Source organism: Lolium rigidum, chromosome 6 (genome assembly GCF_022539505.1).
Source record: "Lolium rigidum isolate FL_2022 chromosome 6, APGP_CSIRO_Lrig_0.1, whole genome shotgun sequence".
Classification (NCBI taxonomy): domain Eukaryota; kingdom Viridiplantae; phylum Streptophyta; class Magnoliopsida; order Poales; family Poaceae; genus Lolium; species Lolium rigidum.
The window spans coordinates 50,355,156-50,372,796 of NC_061513.1; the positions used below are offsets into that span (position 1 = coordinate 50,355,156).

Below are 17,641 nucleotides of genomic sequence, written 5' to 3' on the forward strand. Positions count from 1 at the left end.
AATCCCGAAGACCAGCGAGCCCAGATTAAACCCAGGAACCGCACGTCAAGCAACAGCAGTACGCAGGCAAGACAGATACAAATTTCGCACGCCACGGGCACCCTAGAGCTGCTGCTGCCTCGATTTCTTACCGCTCAGGCAAGACAGACACAGAGATCCAGCCAGAGACGAGACCACCTCGCCCCCGGCTTCTCGGGCTCCCTCCGTCCCCCCTCCTCCTCCAGAAGCTCCGGCAGTTGCCCCGCCGCGGCGCAGGGGAGGGGACGCCGCCGCGGCAATGGCGGCGATGGAGGCCGCCGCCGACGCGATGCTCGCCGCCGCCAGCCGCGCATTCTGCAGCTCCGTCGCCGTGTACTTCCAGATCCAGGTGAGACCCGCCTCCCCACGGAGGCCCTCGCCCCCTCCTCTCCTGCGCTCCGCATTTCGGTGGATTCCCCGCCGCCGGACGCGGAATTGCCTGGGAGCCGCGGAAAGCGCGGATTTTTTTCTTTTCTTTCAAACGTTTTTACTCTACTAGTAATTTCTGGGCGGAGAATTTTCCTCCCCGTACCAGTTGTTGGAAGTTAACGTGGGAGGAGTTGCGGTGTTTCACTTTCATCACAGTGGTAAACAGCAACTTGTGTCTGCTTCTGGACTGTTGCAATTGGAGGCTGGCGATATGATTTGGCAAATCTATCCATACTCAATGGATACCTGTGTAGGAGCATAAGATTTATCGTCTTGTCAGTTTCATTCGGACAAGCAATGTCGATCTCAACTTTTCTTGTTTTGAATGCGTGATGTGCTACCGTCTGGGTAATTGACCTAGTAGTTTAGAACATGACATGTAATATATCCTCTAGACTAGGTTAAAGATGAAATTTTTCCTGAGTACTTTGCCACTAAATTTATATCTTTTACTTTTATTGTTACTGTAGCTTGATGCTGATCTCTAATGCAGTTTCCCACAATTTTTGTAGGGGTGTTGTATCGCCTTACTACTTGCTCTTGGCTGGGCTCTTGCTTCATTCGTCAGGTATCGCAGACGTTCTGAAAAGCACTCGCATAATCATAAATATCTTCGCTATGTTTTCAAGGCCAGAAAACCAGCAGCAACTGATTTATTTTGCAACCGATGCTTTCCTTACCAGAAAAAGGGAGATACGCAAGATGAGGCGCAAAATGGCGAATGGACATAGTTTTGCATTTCTCTGTGATGACGTAGATGAGCTTGAGCACTCTGTCCAGGAGAGATTACCTAGGGTCTCTGTTATCATGCCCTTGAAGGGATTGGGGGAACACAATTTGCAAAATTGGAAAACTCAGGTACAGCCAGACTGCATTGTGTACCATTCATTCGTATAGTATTAATAATATTTTGCTATTGACCCTCGTTAAAAAAATACAGATTACTTCTCTTTATGGTGGACCGTTGGAATTCCTGTTTGTAGTAGAAAGCCAAGACGATCCAGCTTATCGTGCCGTCTCCCGTTTGATCGTAGAGTACAAGGTAATTGAAAGACCTGATACTAGTTAATCATCTTATTGTCCCAAGTAGTTCATCTCATTTGTTTATATCTCTCTACATCAGCTGTAACCCTTTTGAATTATATAATTTTCAGGACAAACTGGAAGCAAAGGTGGTTGTAGCTGGGTTTTCAACAACGTGTAGCCAGAAAATTCACAATCAGTTAGTACGTAAAGGACTTCATTCCTGCATGTCTTTTTTTTTATATTTCGCAAAGTTGAATGTTCTGGTTAACTCATCCATATGATTGCATAATTATTGACACTAGTCGAGTTAGACAGGGGTCACCGAGCCCCCCTGGCCTGTTTGATGTTTTTTTTGCTAACAAAATTGTCAGATTGTGCTCAAATTTCATTGGAAATATAGGATTATATTTTATCGAACAAGTACACACTAGATTTGTCCCACCTCTTTGGCTTGATAAAGAAAGTGCTTTTATATCTAGAATTCTAGATGAAGTAAAAATGCCTAAACTTTTGAGAGAAAAAACATGACTGAATTTGCCTGGGCTGACTTTGTATGCACACCTTCATATAAAGTGCATGGGAAATTGGGATTCGAATTGTTATCATTTTTGTAGGCCGGAGTTGTTATTGATGATTCATGGTAATATACATTTGGGCTGTCCATAGATACATTCTCTTACATTCTTACATCCTAACTCTTCATATCAATCTAAGGAACCTAAAAAATTGATAAACTGTAACCTTTTCGAGTTGTGCATTGTCATTCCATGATGGTGCCATTGAACTCGAGGAAAGACATTCCAAATTTTCTGGAGCTATCATACGACTATCTTTGATCTTATTATCTGTTCACCAAATAAGCCCATTGAGGTGCCAAATGTAATGATTTCTTATTCATGCAACTGAAACAGATTGGTGTTGAAAAGATGCACAAGGACACCAAATATGTTCTATTTCTGGATGATGATGTCAGACTGCATCCTGGGACAGTTGGAGCTCTCACAAAAGAAATGGAGAAGAGACCTGAGGTGTTCTTCTTGTGGCACTCTCCCTCTCTCTATCCCTTTTCCTCTTCACCTCCCTAACAGGGCATTCTTCTTGCACATAACAGATATTTATCCAAACTGGATACCCCCTTGACTTACCTTCTGGCAGCTTGGGAAGCTATTGCATATATGAGTATCACATGGTATGTTGGTTTCTGATGATAATGAATTGTCCTTCAAAGTTATTCGTTATAGAACAGGACGTCACTGTAATGCAAAATGCAAATTTACATTATGTTGTAGATGACCGATTTGGTTTCTGAACAATACGAACACTCTAGCTTATGGATAAAAAACTTCTTCATTGTCTTTCAATTACCTTTTTTTTGCAGTTTTTTTAGATTGTATGATTGATATTTGCTTACCTCTGTTGATATATTTGACTCTGTAGTTTCATAAACATGAAGGAAGTCCTGTAATATTATCTGAACACTTGATATTGTTGTTGTTCCTTTGTTCATTGATAGGATTGTTTATGTACTATGCTAGAAGTTTATGTAATAAGGTGCTCATATTGTGAGCTTCATTATGTCTTTTGGTGAACACATCTAATTGTGTCAATCTATTCTTCAATGTTAGTTAGGTAGTTATTTTATCTCTGTACATCACTGTACTTATTTTTCTCATGTACCTGCCTTGCAATTTACTGATACAGTCATATTGCAGCCTTGTTCAATGGGATTTGCAACTGGTGGGCAGACTTTCTTTTTGTGGGGTGGCTGTATGATGGTAAATGTCTACGTTTGCATGTCTTCTCCAATGAAAAAAAAAGCTCCCAGCTCTTGCTCTTTATAAACTTTGATTTGATCCTGTACTGTTGCTAATACAAGTTTATTTTTAGATGCATGCTGATGATTTCCGTCAAGACCTGTATGGTTTAGTCACTGGGTTGAAAAATGGTGGTTACTCAGATGATATGACCCTGGCTGCAATAGCTGGTAATGTTCTGAGCAAGGAATAGTGTCTTTTCTGCAGTATAACATTGGAACATTAGTGTTGAGAATGTACACAATTTTAACTTTATGTTATACGCTAAAGTCACCGCATAGCAGTCATTATCCTTTTCTTCATTGATGTTTTGGCTTTTGCCTAAAATTCTCTGTGGATGCATTTGGAATACAACTTTCCCTGTAAGTAACTTGAGTGCATCTTTTATAGGGCAACATAAAAGACTGATATGGTCACCACCTGTTGCTGTATTTCCCCACCCTCTTGCAAGTGATCTGAGCTTCTCCAGGTACATTGGAAACATATGCATCTCACCGCATTCAATAAAAACAATTTTATGCCTCTTGAATCTTGATTAATATAACTTTTGATATGCATGTCATGTTCATGCAGATATTGGAATTATCTAAGGAAACAAACTTTTGTACTTGAATCGTATGTATCAAAGGTTAACTGGATAATGAACCGTGCACTATTTGGAGTACATTGCTATTTGTCATGGGGATTTGTTTGTCCATATGTCATGGCTTTGGTACATATTGCGACTACTCTTAGAGCACCATACAGCGGAATTGTAAAGGAAGCAGCTGAGTCATCTTGTGGTCAGTGCCCTGTCTCTCTCTGATATGCATCAGTGCACATGTAGTGTTATTGTGTGGAAAATCAATAGAAAGAACTGTATTTAATTATGGGGTCTTCTACATCTGCATATTGCTGTATCTAGATTCCTAATCATTGAAACTCTCACCTCTTCCTGCCCAAACTCAACTTCTATCATGTCGTGGCATGTTCTTCCAGGTCTGAAACTAGTGAGCTTCTTGTTAGTATGCACCCTCACTGAACTTGTTTCGATGTGGAATTTGACGAGAGTGGAAATTCAACTCTGCAATATGTTATCTCCAGAAGGGCAGCAGGACTCCCTTCGTTCATATAACTGGGGACTTGTGAGTGTCTCTTCCAACGCAGTGATTTCTTTTAGAGACCTTGGTTTGATGTGGTCATCATTTACTAAACTATGTTTTTGGTTGACTTTAATTTCAGGTGTTTGTTGCTGTGTTAGTAGACAATTTCCTCTACCCTATGTCTGCATTCCGGTCTCATTTCTCCCAATCAATTAATTGGTCTGGTATCAGGTACTATCTGAAAGATGGGAAAGTTCACAAGGTACGCAACAGAGTCCAAGCTTCAATTTTTTTACTTCTAAAGATATTACCGTCTCCTTTGCAATCTTATGGTAAAAAATGCGCGTGGTAACCTTATTCGTTCCTCTATGCCTCACTTGGTTACTATGGTTGTGCAGATTGAAAGGGAGAACAGTTCCAAGTACACCGATCTTGGAGGGAAGCATCTATATGGCAAGAGGACATGCCCTCCTGGGAAGTCGTGGTTAAGCTACCTGTCCATAAGCTTAGCGCAATGGCACCAGCCGAAGAAGTACGATATATAAGAAAGCAAAACCAGAAATTTTTGTGGGGCGTCATGTTGTACACCTTTTTTCTTCTTCTTTTGTTCTATTGATTGTTTATTGATTGGTAGGGCTCTCATTCTTATTAGTGGATTCAGTGTCCAGGCATCATCAAAGGTTTGCAGCTCACAGTTCCTGTAACATCATAGATACATGTGAGGGGTTGATTGAAGAAGTGAAATGTTCCATATTGGTTTATCCTCCTTGCTCTGATCATGTTATATTCGCATTGTTCTGTTTAATCTGGGAAAAGGAAGCAACTGCAGTATGATACTTCCTCTATCCCACAATATAGAATCTTTTAGCAAAGTGTTTTAGCTTGCCAAAACGTTGTATATTGTGAGACAGAGGGAGTAGATGGATGTTGTATCTGTCGGCCATCTTGCGTAATTAAAATGTGTTTTCTCTGACTGCATTTTAAAAGAAGTTTATTAGATCACACATTCGGTTCCTCCTTCCTACAGCATATGCAGCTGTAGTGTTGAATATCTTAATCGATTGATATGCATATAAAGATCACGAGGCAACTTCAAAGTTTTCTTGCTCCAGCTGATAAGCAAGACTAGAAAAGTTCTAGATGGCCCTCTTCGATGACAGTTTTCTATCACATTTCCACATCGTAGCAGCCCAAAACAGAATATAGACCAAATTAACTACGTGATCAGTTGACTTGTCAACCTACAATAACAGTACTATAAGAGAAGCTAGATGTCGAGCAGAGTTTTGATGTCGCCACATTCTCGGGTCTCTTCAGTTTATAAAATGATAAGAGAAGCAAACTCACATTTGATCATGTCCTCCCAAGGAAGGCATAGAAAAGCCCAATTATTCCTTCCATTTTCAACCGGACGTCTCGCTCGAATGATGATAATCCATTTGAAAACATCATCATTATTACAGTAATATTCACACCGTTTTCAAGCAGGCGTCTCCCTCGAACAAGTGACCATCCAAGACATCCTATTTTCAACTCGGAGTCTCCGTCGGCCGTCGTGTTTGAGCCGGCCGCCGAGAGAGACTGTTTAATTTTGTAACGGGAGAGGAGCACTAGCGTCCATTTCAAGCCCTACGTCTCACCGATGTGACCCTCGGGGAGATCGGAACACACACATCCTGACTAGCTACAGCTCTGCTCGTCTGTTGCGCGATGCCGCTGTCACAGCACGCATACGGGGAAACCGATATGCTCTCCAGTCTAGAAGCCGTAGAACCCGTAACACTCTCGAAGCTGTGACGGTGACCGGCGAGCTGGGCCGCGTGCATGGTGACGTCGCTTTAGAGCAATTCCAATAGATGCCAACTGTTGGCTATAACAAGATGTCATATCATTTGTAGTCATCATATACACAATACGCATACGATAGTTGGCTATAAGAATGTAATACTTTCCTAATATACGCGCCCACCTTTCACTCTCACAAGCGTGCCTAGGAAGCACGTGCAAGAGCTGCTATTCGCATAAGTAGCCTCACCTCCCTTCTCTCTCCTCTTCTCTCTCCTCCAACTCATCTAAAATATATTATTTAATGTCTTATAGCCAGCTGACTGGACTCTATTGTACTTGCTCTTAGCCATCTTCACCGGGCTGTCCTGTTTTGAATAGGAATGTGTCCATTTAGTTCCATTTAAGTTGGCAACACAGATTTGAGGCCGTGTCTGTACTGGTCCGTTTTGGTCAGGTGTAAACCTTGCGGCCTGGCGCATATTTTCTCAATAACATTTTATGTACTCCTTCTGTTTTATTAAGATTGTTTAAAATCTATCAAAATTTAGATGTATCTAGATGCTAATTAGTATCTAGATAGATCATCTTCGTGAGAGGGAGGAAGTATTAAAAACATAATTTGGATAGGGCAAAAAAGAATAAAGAACATAAATAAAAACAAAATAGAACCCTAGCTAGATTATTGGCCTACTGCAACCACGACCATGGCCAGTTCAGCTGCGGAGTAGGAGGTTCAACCGTTCATGCCAGAGGTGTTGGCGCATGCCCATGGTGACATTTGGTGCGGTGGAGTCATCGGCGGTGTGGCCGGCCGTCCTGTGCCAATGTCGATTCCTGTAGCCGAATAGCGAGGCCGTCCCACATAGCCAAGTATGCAGCTTGGACTAGGTGATGGCCAGGCCGAGGCACCCTCATCGTATATAGATCTGGCGACTGAATGGTGAGCTCCTCCTCCTTCTTGATAGCCCTCGCAGGCAAGGAGGACGAGGTAGCTGAGGGTGACGCCGTAGGGCTCCTTGCTAGGGATGTCGTCACTGCCCACCTGCGGCTCCTCGAGGACCTCCTCGTATGACGACTATTCGGTGTCATCAAGGAAGGCGACAAGGATTGAACTCCCGCTCGGGGAATGTGTCCCACGCGTTGGATTCCAGGGTGAAGGCAAGGCCCTGCGCCTGCCACGGATCGGCCAGGAGAATGGCCCGACGACGATGGATTTCCTAGCACAATGGTGGGCATTCCCGTGGCATAGGCGGGACCGGCACCCTCTGCGTGTTGAGGTGCCGGCCGCCGGGCAGGTTGACGTCGGGCCACAATGCTGTTATCCCCACCTTTGGAAGCTAGCGCGCCATGTCCACGAGGACGTACTGGCGGCGATGGCCGCCTCCACGCATTGACCCCGCCTTGTGGTCATTACGGCGCTTCCTCAACGACCAATGCTTGCGCAATGCTTTGCTTTGCTGCAGGTGATCTGAGAAGCAGATCAGGCTGGAAGTGGCAACAACAGGTGCGACTGCTCGGCTTAGAAAGGGCGTGCAAGCGTCCCTCGTCAATGTCAGCGCATGAGTTGAAGCGGCGTGACATCGATGTCGATGCGGGAGTCCAAGCGGCCGCCACTGATGGCGTGCGGCGCAGAAGACAAGCACAGCGGGGTAACGCGCCAAATGCGTACGGGCGGTTGGTCCCTGTTGGGGGAACGATCCGCGTGCGGTCTTCATGTCCTCTTGTGCATATTGACTAATCTGAACCACCTCGCGACGCTGGAGATGCCCTTACGTCGGAGAAGGTCCGGCCAGCAATGCCGTCACCACCGCCACCGAAGACTGTCGGTTGCATCTAAGAATGTTCCTACCTGGAATGTTCTCTTCGCCGATGATGCTCGGATTCCATCATCTGCCCCCTTCCTTTGCTGCTTTCCTTTAGCCGTGGTATCTCACACCATGGAGTGGCGCCACCTGTTGGTGTTGCCCGTGGAATGGAACCATGAGAAAAGGTGATCGCGTCGAGTCGTCACGAGGAGACGAGCGCACCAGCGCAGTAGGGTGAAACGATAGGGATATGCGAAGAAGCAAAAATGAGAAGGCTCATTGGATCGGGGTTGGATGGAGCGGAGGGAACCGTGGGCGACCGCTGGAAGAAAAAAGACGCGTGCAGTGCGGAAACCGAAAGCGGCGGCAGCCGGAACGGGAGAGAGGCGTCCAGCCGTCCAGGTTTTGGCGTCGCGTCGACGGTTTTACGGAAGACGGCCGTCCTATCTCGGGTCTCTTGCGCGACGAAACCGCGGCGGGGTCCTGCACGGGTGGACTTTAACACGTAAGTGCACACCTAACAGTAATAGAGTAGCATCAAGGAATCCTGATTCGTCTACAAGGCGCATATCCTTTTCTTTTAATTATTATTTTTTACTTTTTAAGGATGATGCCCCACTTCTTATAAACTATAACAACACCAACCAACCTGAAAGAGTAAAGCTAGCCGGCTGGGAGAATGAACGTCGACAACAACGTTCCAAGTTTTCGCCATGATGATGCGGCCATAATTTTGATATGTATCAAACGTGAGCAGTATTCTTGAGAACTTATAGATTACAAAGGGGCTTGTGGACGTAGAAGAATTCACAATGCGCTTTCCAATTTCATCGGTAGTTGCCTCGTGATGGAGGTGCACATAAGAGGTGATGCACACGGGTGAAAAATGGCTCCCGGGTTACAGGGAGCCCTTCAGTTTGAACATTGACAATGTTTCCAGCTCTCGTTATAATGATGCGGCCATACTTTTGACTTGTATCAATGGTAAGTATTCTTGAAAACTTAGGACTTCAAAGGGGTTTGTGGACGAAGAAAAGCTCATAATGCATTTCCCCATTTCATCGATAGTTGCTTCATGATGGAGGTGCACATACGAGGTGATGCACGAGCGCAAAAAATGGATGCCGAGCTCCAATGAGCCATTAGTTTGAAAAATTCAAAAAAACATATTTAAAAGATAAAGTATATCGCATTGATATTTTGTACGCTAATTGTATATATCATTGACTAGACAGCAAAATATAATTTAGAATGTTATTAAAACTTCAAAATCTTATTTTAACTTTATTTTATATTAAAAAAGGTTGCGTGGAGCATGCCCTCTATTTTGAGTTTCCGGGTGATTTCTCACTATAATGAACCAGCGAGTATCTTTGGTATGATATGCAATATCTATCAACATTTACTTTTATATTCTACACGCGCAAAGGGAGTAGTTGGTGCATAAACATATGTAAAACCACCATACAATGATTTTCAATATCTGTCAGAAAAATGATTTTAAATACCACGTAAAATAGTATTAATGTATTTCCTTCTTCAAATTCAAAAGATATACTACAAATAATGACTTGCCTATTTTTAAAACACACCTCCCAAAGAGCGGCGCTCCCGCAAGGGCATCTGCGGAAATAGACAGAAAACCAGGGGCCGCGGGAGGGCCAGCACATGGTTCCGTTCTTTCTTGCGGGCGGAGGCGCACCTAGATCGGATCCATTTCTTTCCCCTCGTCCAAGCCGAGCCCTCTTTATAAACACCACCACCCGGCACCTCCTAATCATCAATTCCTCCACAGCCAGCCGCCTCCCCTGCCAACCTCCAAATCTCATCCGAGCAATCCATCCCCAAGCTTCCACCATGTCGGCCTACTGCGGAAAGTACAAGGGTACGATCCATCTCCCCCTCTCCCTATGCATCTCGTCGTCGTTGTTCCTGCGTAGTAGATCTGTTTGTTGTTTCGATGTTCCCTATGCTTAGATCTAGCTGTGCTCCGCTCGAAAATCTTTCAGTTTTTTCCATGATCTGCTAGATCCGTACGTGTTGATTCGGATCCGTACGTTCTGGCGGGTTATATCTGCTTTGGTTGGTAGCGGTTAGGTTGGTTTCCGATTGTTTTTGGCGTTGTGATTTAGATCGGGCTGGTAGAGTCGCATCAGATGGTGCGTTGCATGCTGCTAATTCTGTAGGAATCACGGTTTGCATCGGATTATGCTTACCATGCTTGTAATTCTGTAACTTATGCTACTGTTAAGTGCTAACAAGTTATAATTTATATCCAAATCTTCTGTTGTGCAAACATCATAGCTTGATATGAAGTTCTCTGATCGTTTGTCAGCACAGCCTGGTTCCTGCTGGTAGGGTAATTTGTTTTTGTAGTTTCTTTCTTTGCGTTAGGCATCTTATTGTAGTGTTGACGGAAGGACATCCGAGTCCTTTTGCCTGATGAGCAAACTCTCCCATGTTTGTATATTCCTAGGCAAACGTCAGAAAATAAGCCTTTGGATGCTGGTATTTGCCCTTCCAAAGGCGGTCTCATATTCCATTGTCCTTGATAGCGGCGTTGCTGCAATTAACCTTTGGGACTTGCCATGAGACAATCATTTACTCATGGAATTTTACTTGAATTCAGACGTTTCTTTCATGCATGTTCTATTTCAGCTTTTGTTGGAGCAAACAGTCAATGTTTGTATTCCTAAGCAAATGTCATAAATTGAGCATTCAGATCCTCTCTGTGTGACTAATTTTTGTTTAGTTGGTAGACAATGCTGTCTTGATTCACCATAATTTTTTTGTGAAAGCTGCATCTGTAAAAGTAGATCTGCATCGATTCTTGTAGTTTCTCTTGCTGTGCAATATGCAGTGGTTATATGGTCCCAAGGCCTAATTGTTTTATCTGTTGTGTGATGTTTATCCTTAATTGCCTCTGCCCTTAACTATATCCTGTTTTTCAGATATTACTAGATACAATTTAAAATTGTGACTTGTGGAAGCAGGATTTTTTTGCATGCTTTACTGTTAGCTAAATGTTGTGATTGGTTTCATACATTAAACTTGCCTGTAGTTTTGTGAATATGTAGCAGTATTCATCAGATCTGATTTCCTATTGCAATTCTTGTATTAGTGATGCTTGCTTGTAATACTGATGTTGGTTATCCTGCAGATGAGCTCATCAAGAACGCTGCCTACATCGGCACCCCCGGCAAGGGTATTCTCGCTGCGGACGAGTCCACTGGCACCATCGGCAAGCGCTTCGCCAGCATTAACGTCGAGAACGTTGAGGACAACCGCCGTGCCCTCCGTGAGCTCCTCTTCTGCACCCCTGGTGCCCTCCAGTACATCAGTGGTGTGATCCTCTTCGAGGAGACCCTCTACCAGAGCACCAAGGCTGGCAAGCCCTTCGTCGAGGTCCTCAAGGAGGCCAATGTCCTCCCTGGCATCAAGGTGGACAAGGGCACCGTCGAGCTCGCTGGAACCAACGGGGAGACCACCACCCAGGGATTTGATGACCTCGGCAAGCGCTGCGCCAAGTACTACGAGGCTGGTGCCCGCTTCGCCAAGTGGCGTGCTGTCCTCAAGATCGGCGCCACCGAGCCATCGCAGCTTTCCATTGACCAGAACGCTCAGGGCCTTGCTCGCTACGCCATCATCTGCCAGGAGAATGGTCTGGTGCCCATCGTTGAGCCTGAGATCCTTGTTGATGGACCTCATGACATTGACCGCTGTGCCTATGTGACCGAGATTGTCCTTGCTGCCTGCTACAAGGCTCTCAACGACCAGCATGTTCTCCTCGAGGGTACCCTCCTGAAGCCCAACATGGTTACCCCTGGATCTGACGCCAAGAAGGTTGCCCCTGAGGTCATCGCTGAGTACACCGTCCGCACCCTCCAGAGGACTGTCCCCCCTGCCGTGCCTGCCATTGTCTTCCTCTCTGGTGGACAGAGCGAGGAGGAGGCGACCAAGAACCTGAACGCCATGAACAAGCTCCAGACCAAGAAGCCGTGGTCTCTGTCCTTCTCCTTCGGGCGTGCCCTCCAGCAGAGCACCCTCAAGGCCTGGGGTGGCAAGGTGGAGAACGTGGCGAATGCCCAGAAGGCCTTCCTGGTGAGGTGCAAGGCCAACTCCGAGGCCACCCTCGGCACCTACCAGGGCGATGCCACCCTTGGTGAGGGCGCCTCCGAGAGCCTCCACGTCAAGGACTACAAGTACTGATCTGCCTTCGGCGCTGGTCCGTTTGGGCCTTCCTGCATACCAGTATTATTGTTTGGTTTTCTGAGTCCTATATATCTTCGGATATCGAACCTCGTTTAATAATATGAAACTTCGCTTTCATAATACCGTAGTAGTTTTTTTGATGTTTGCCTGTAACTCAGGTGCTGCGTATCGTAAATTGGAGCAGCTGGTTTTTGTTCTATCGTCCTGTAATTTTGCTGCTTGATGCAACAATGGGAAAACCCTTTTATATGCTGAGTAATCATGTCTGGCTGTCTGATTTTGCTCTATTTAGCTTGTGGTTTCAGTATTTTTTTTACGATCGGTCTCGTCAGATTTAGCTTAGCTTGTGCGACTAGTTTGGACGGAGATTTTCTTTTCTGATCATCCTGATGGGACGATGCTTTAGATTGTGAGTTTCTTGGTCACGGTTAGAGTTCAAAATTGTCCAACTTGCAACTCTTTTAACTTCTCCCCACTTCTGATTGCAAAATTTGTGTTTGCATTATCTCGGACTGATTGATTGATACTGTATATCGTCAGGTCTTAACTTCTGATTGAGTGGTTGATCGATTGATTTAGCTTATGATTCAACGATTGATTAATCCGATCCTACATTTCTTGTTGACTAATTGGTTGTTCAGTTCTAACTTATGATCTAGAGAACCGGCTTTGTGCACTGCACCGCTATATCACTGGGATTTTCGTTTCTGCTTGTCGCTAAGATTGTGCTGCTGTGTGTGACCATCAGCTTAGCATAGTCACGTCCAGAGTTTATCAATTTCGGGACAGTTCCAAACTATTTTTTTTTGCTTGGTGCGCTTTATTATTCCTTTTGAATTTTTGATCTGGTGCATTAATGTTCTGGAACTGCACAGATTGACTATGCTGCTGTTAGACACCCAGCACCTTTTTATTCTGAAGAAGCAATTTTTCCAGAGTAGAGAACAATCGTTACCCAGCGATTGACTAATGAAATGAAAAGTTCTCATCAACAGTTGACTTATCCCCACCGTTTGGTTCTTTCTTCTGATTGAAGAGATTGCCTGTTGAGTGACCAGCTTGGAGCCTTGGCAATGAATAAAGTCTAGACCTTGCATTTCAATTGTCCAAACCAAGAACTTCAATATCTGAGTAGATATATCCCTGTTGACTGCTTCGAGCTGCAATCTGAGGAACTCATCAGGGTCAAACATTCTGACTCTTGTTGAGTACAACTTGGAAGAAAAAAGAGCAAATGGACATTTCACAAGTTCAAGTTTATCAACTATAACGGTTCTCTAATGATTCTTTTCTGCGGTTATTCTGGATTCATGATGATGCGATGGTTAACTGGAAACTTTTGAATATGGTGATCTGGAGCCAGGAGAACCGTTTTGACATGACAGACTTGTGCATACTTTAATTCCACCCCAAAGAAATAACAGGTAATCATCTTCATCTTATAGAGTTGTTTAACATATGGACGATGGAGGCTTCAGAACACTCCTCTACACAGATTGACGAATGGTGCAGCAAAATACCCCACACCAGTAATTTCTGAATAACTTGGCAATTTGCCAGGGCCCAGGGCATAGATGCCAGACTTAGTACACTTCATTTTCTGTACAATTATTATTACCACAACGATGCGATTGATTGCGCAAAGCCAGTGTTAAAAATAATGCTGCTTCGCAACGGACTGACAGACGGCTTCGGCTTCGAGTGCCGGACTCGATCCAAGGAGGATGGTCGGCAGCCAGAAAACCCTTGTACATTCGCTATCTCATGTTCCAACCGGAGCTTCGCTAGACTAGGTAGTCGTAGTAGACCAGCAGGAGGTTGTCGGGGACGATCAGAGGCAGGCTGTCGATGAAGCTGTGGAAGTGCCTCACATTCTCCTTCTCCAGGGCCACGGTGTCGATCACGTCCTCGTCACGGGTGAGCACCCAGAGATCTGTGGATCGAACCCTTTTCAGGCTTCCGCGACAGAAAGGGCATGACTTAGATCTTGTATACCTGCAATAATGATATATGTTATTGCTGTCTGATGGCACTTCCATTGTAGGAACAGAAAAGGAACACATAATGGAATACATTCACATTGTTAAAATGGAGTTCAAGGTCAATAATCTGCTCCATACATAACCCCACCCAGCTCCCTAAATTGCCAAATTAGCTTTGAAGAAAGCCAATTATTTGATGCTCAAATGGAAGCTTTTATGCTCAAAGAGGAGCAGATAGACACGACTTCTATTTTTTATATTACTAATAACCTCACCAATCTCACCAATGTCTAGGATTATTTAGCGACATGTCACTAGCAGGATGATAGCCAAATGCCAGGCCAATAGCTAAAATTGCAACGAACTGCATCTGAAGCAATCTTTAACTATTGACTGCTTCCCAAAATTCTAATGATGCAGGCAGTAAATTATCATTATAACGATAGCTTGGCATGTGCTTAATCAATGTCACACAGGTTGACTTGCAGACAACATTTGCCTTGGTACACAAGTATGATCTGCCAGCTAATGAAACATCATTAGCATTAGATTGCCACATGTAGATGTCCTCCACACCCCCTTGCACTTATCCCTTCAGATTTATTTTTTGATGTTGATAATTGCCACTAGTAATGCAGTATTGGTATTTATTTATGGCCGCAGCTTCCAGGTTGTCTCATTTCCGTACCACAGATGAAATAGTCTATGGTACTCCAAATTGCAGGGCGTTAACTATGGTACGAAGTACAACAACTGTCCATTAAACTCAAGCAAATGCAGTACTCAGTTAAAGGGATAACAGACTGTGTGTCTTGAACACAGTATGTTACAAGCTAAATTGGAATTGTTGGATCGTTAGATTATATATGAAATCCCTACTAGTTGACAAACACAGTAGAGGGTACAGGGCAAGAAACACTGCAAGTTCCAGGCAACTAACAGCGGTATAAGCAAATCAAAAGTTCAAAACAATCCTTACAGATTGGAGTGTTGCAAACAAAAGCAAATCAGCAGTGTGTAAATCTCCAATCTTTGGAGAGAATGTAGCTTAAGTTGGACTAAATGGAGCTGCTGAGCAGAAGAAATGCAGAATTGCCTTGGTCAAGACTACTGTTGGGTTGTTGAACTACCCTCTCCCTACCCCTGCTAACATTGTACTGAGTAGGAGTAGCTCACAAACAGCACCGGTGTTGAAAAAGAACCGAACCAATAACATCTTTACACAGTACAAATGCATAGCTAGAACCCGTGATTTCAAAGCTGTCGCTGCTTAAGCCATTCCTCACCTCCTATCAATTAAATTAACCTTATCTTGAATCCATTTCAGCCACTAGCAATTTTCTATACTAGCGTGTGACATGGGGACTATAAATGATAAAGATACCCACGGTGCTTAAACAAATACGCCTCAAACGGATAAAGCAAAGGGGAGCTAAGAGCAAGCAATTACCAGTCTCGGTAACAGTTGATGCACATGGCGTGGTTGCAGTTGGGAAGGACCATCTTAGTGCAGGTCTCCAAGCAAATGCCGCACTCATCTTCTCTCTCGGCGTCCTTGTCATCGGCGTAAAGCTTCCGGCCACCGCTGTCGCCGTCCCCCTTGCACCACCCTTTCCCCTTGCACTCTTTCTCCATGACGTTCTCCTCAATTTGTTGCAAGAACGGGTATATTATAGCTGCATTCCATTGATAGCAGCACAATCAGTCTGAGAACAAAATATAGGCATAAAACAGAAGAACTATTCAACTACTATGTGCTATCCCTGCATACCGTAGAATTCTTTAAGGCTTGCTCGCCTTTCAATTGTGGATATGGACGCATCCCCGTCAACGTAAACCTGCAGTCAAACCAAATCATGTATAAACATCGTTATCACTGAGCAGATTTGTTTTTCTGGAGAAGAGACCCAGCTCATGAATTGCAGGACCTGCAACAAGATACTACTAGAATGCAATATTACCTTGTAGACAAGCACCTCAAGAAGGCCTAGGTAGCTGGGGAGGGTGTATGAGAGGGAGCAGCTGCAGTCCATCCACTGGATAAGGTTGAGGATGATTGGAGCCATGGAGCTGTAGGAGAGCCTCATCTGCACACAGGTGCCCCCATAGGCCCTGTGTATAGCATGCGCCCTGCAGAAATAACCAGAGAATTCATCAGCACAAGTCTACAAACATAGATTTGCAGGAAACATGTCACAAAATAAGCATAAAACCGTCAGAGACAAAAGGGGAACCTTTCCCTTTCCCATCTTTTCCTTGGGAAATCAAGTACAAAAAGAGGAAATTCCAGAATCAAAAGCGCATGAGGGGGAAAGAGATGGAAGCAAATTAAACTTACAGGGTGTTGGCGTGGTGGATATCAGCTTCAAGAGCCTTGAGAGAGCCCCTGAGGGACAGAGGCCTGCCACCATGAAACATGACTTCTCTTGAGGAAATCCAAGCCAACCTCTGTGCTTTCCTCTTGCTTACTTCCGTCCTCTGCTGAAGTATACCGCAACGGAGAGAGAGAGACTTGGGGAAGGAGGAGAGGGGCTGGAAGAAGCAACAAGCGGCCAAGCAAGAACCAAGAAAGGAAGGAAGAAGCAAGCCGCTCAGGTTTGGGTTTGAGGGGAAGTAGCTTTGGGGGAAACTGCGAGGGGCTTTTTTTTGTCCTGGTGGCCTCGGTCCCCTTGGTTTTATAACGGGAGGGCAGGATATGTCCTGTGCAAATTGCGGTTGCTTTGCCTTTGTTTTGTTTTCTCATGCTTGGTTGCTTGGCAGCCGAAGGGAAGCTAGAAAAAAAGCTTGGGAATAAAGAAAGAGGAGGAGACAAAGGGAGAGGGAAGGGCTACACAAATAAGGCAAGGGAGAAAATGATGGAGGGCATTGAGGAGCAGTTATGAGCCTAATCTAGTTGTTTCCAATATTGTTTCCAAATGTATATTCATCTTAAATTCATCTTAATTATTTTCATCACATAATTTTTTGTTGTTGTTGAAAAAGTCTCATGCCTGCTGAATTTTCTGTTGAGCTTTGAAAATTATAACTCTTGGAGTAGTATGCAAGGCTAGCATGTCTAAAATAAGCTAGGACTGAAAATGTTGAATTGTTGAAAGGAAGGGATTGGTGGAAAAAACGGTAGAGGAGTAGATAGATAGATTGATGATGGATGGTGATTAGGGCATGCCCAATGCATAGCCCTAAGGGTGTTGCCTCCATTGCTCATGCCCTTATGAGGCCCTTGCAGGAGGGCGCAGATGACATTCAGAAAAGAAAGGTCTTGGTGGGGAGGTGGCTGGCTGGCCCTATCCACCACCAGCCCGCCGGGACCCACCGCCCGTTCCTCCCTGGGGCCCACTTTCTTTATCAGCGTGATTCAACGGAGTCCATGCTGAGAGGTGTCTGTATTCAGAATCTTTTTGAAACTCAATCATACAGTATTTAGACTGGAGGTACCATTTCAACTGAAGACATCATTCTCGTAGAACAAATATTACTTACTAATT

General features: G+C 44.5%; 3 protein-coding genes across 3 annotated transcripts; 2 read left to right on the forward strand and 1 right to left on the reverse strand.

Moving 5' to 3' along the window:
• Positions 1-277: 277 nt before the first annotated feature.
• Positions 278-5,130, forward strand: LOC124661155. The gene is made up of 14 exons (XM_047199013.1): positions 278-367; positions 960-1,015; positions 1,131-1,305; positions 1,388-1,489; positions 1,602-1,673; positions 2,385-2,501; positions 2,585-2,662; positions 3,186-3,248; positions 3,361-3,457; positions 3,678-3,756; positions 3,861-4,069; positions 4,266-4,411; positions 4,509-4,631; positions 4,768-5,130. Exons 1-14 carry the CDS (start codon positions 278-280, stop codon positions 4,912-4,914), a joined length of 1,554 nt encoding a protein of 517 aa, XP_047054969.1. The 3' UTR covers positions 4,915-5,130.
• Positions 5,131-9,713: 4,583 nt separating this feature from the next.
• LOC124668502 (fructose-bisphosphate aldolase 1, cytoplasmic) lies at positions 9,714-12,461 on the forward strand. Its single transcript, XM_047205627.1, has 2 exons — positions 9,714-9,847; positions 11,123-12,461. Exons 1-2 carry the CDS (start codon positions 9,820-9,822, stop codon positions 12,169-12,171), a joined length of 1,077 nt encoding a protein of 358 aa, XP_047061583.1. The 5' UTR covers positions 9,714-9,819; the 3' UTR covers positions 12,172-12,461.
• A 1,084-nt stretch (positions 12,462-13,545) lies between these two features.
• On the reverse strand, positions 13,546-16,856 carry LOC124668201 (E3 ubiquitin-protein ligase AIRP2-like). Its single transcript, XM_047205373.1, has 5 exons — positions 16,495-16,856; positions 16,118-16,286; positions 15,928-15,994; positions 15,607-15,832; positions 13,546-14,169 (listed from the first exon to the last, which is right to left on the reverse strand). Exons 1-5 carry the CDS (start codon positions 16,572-16,574, stop codon positions 13,959-13,961), a joined length of 753 nt encoding a protein of 250 aa, XP_047061329.1. The 5' UTR covers positions 16,575-16,856; the 3' UTR covers positions 13,546-13,958.
• Between the last annotated feature and the right edge of the window lie 785 nt (positions 16,857-17,641).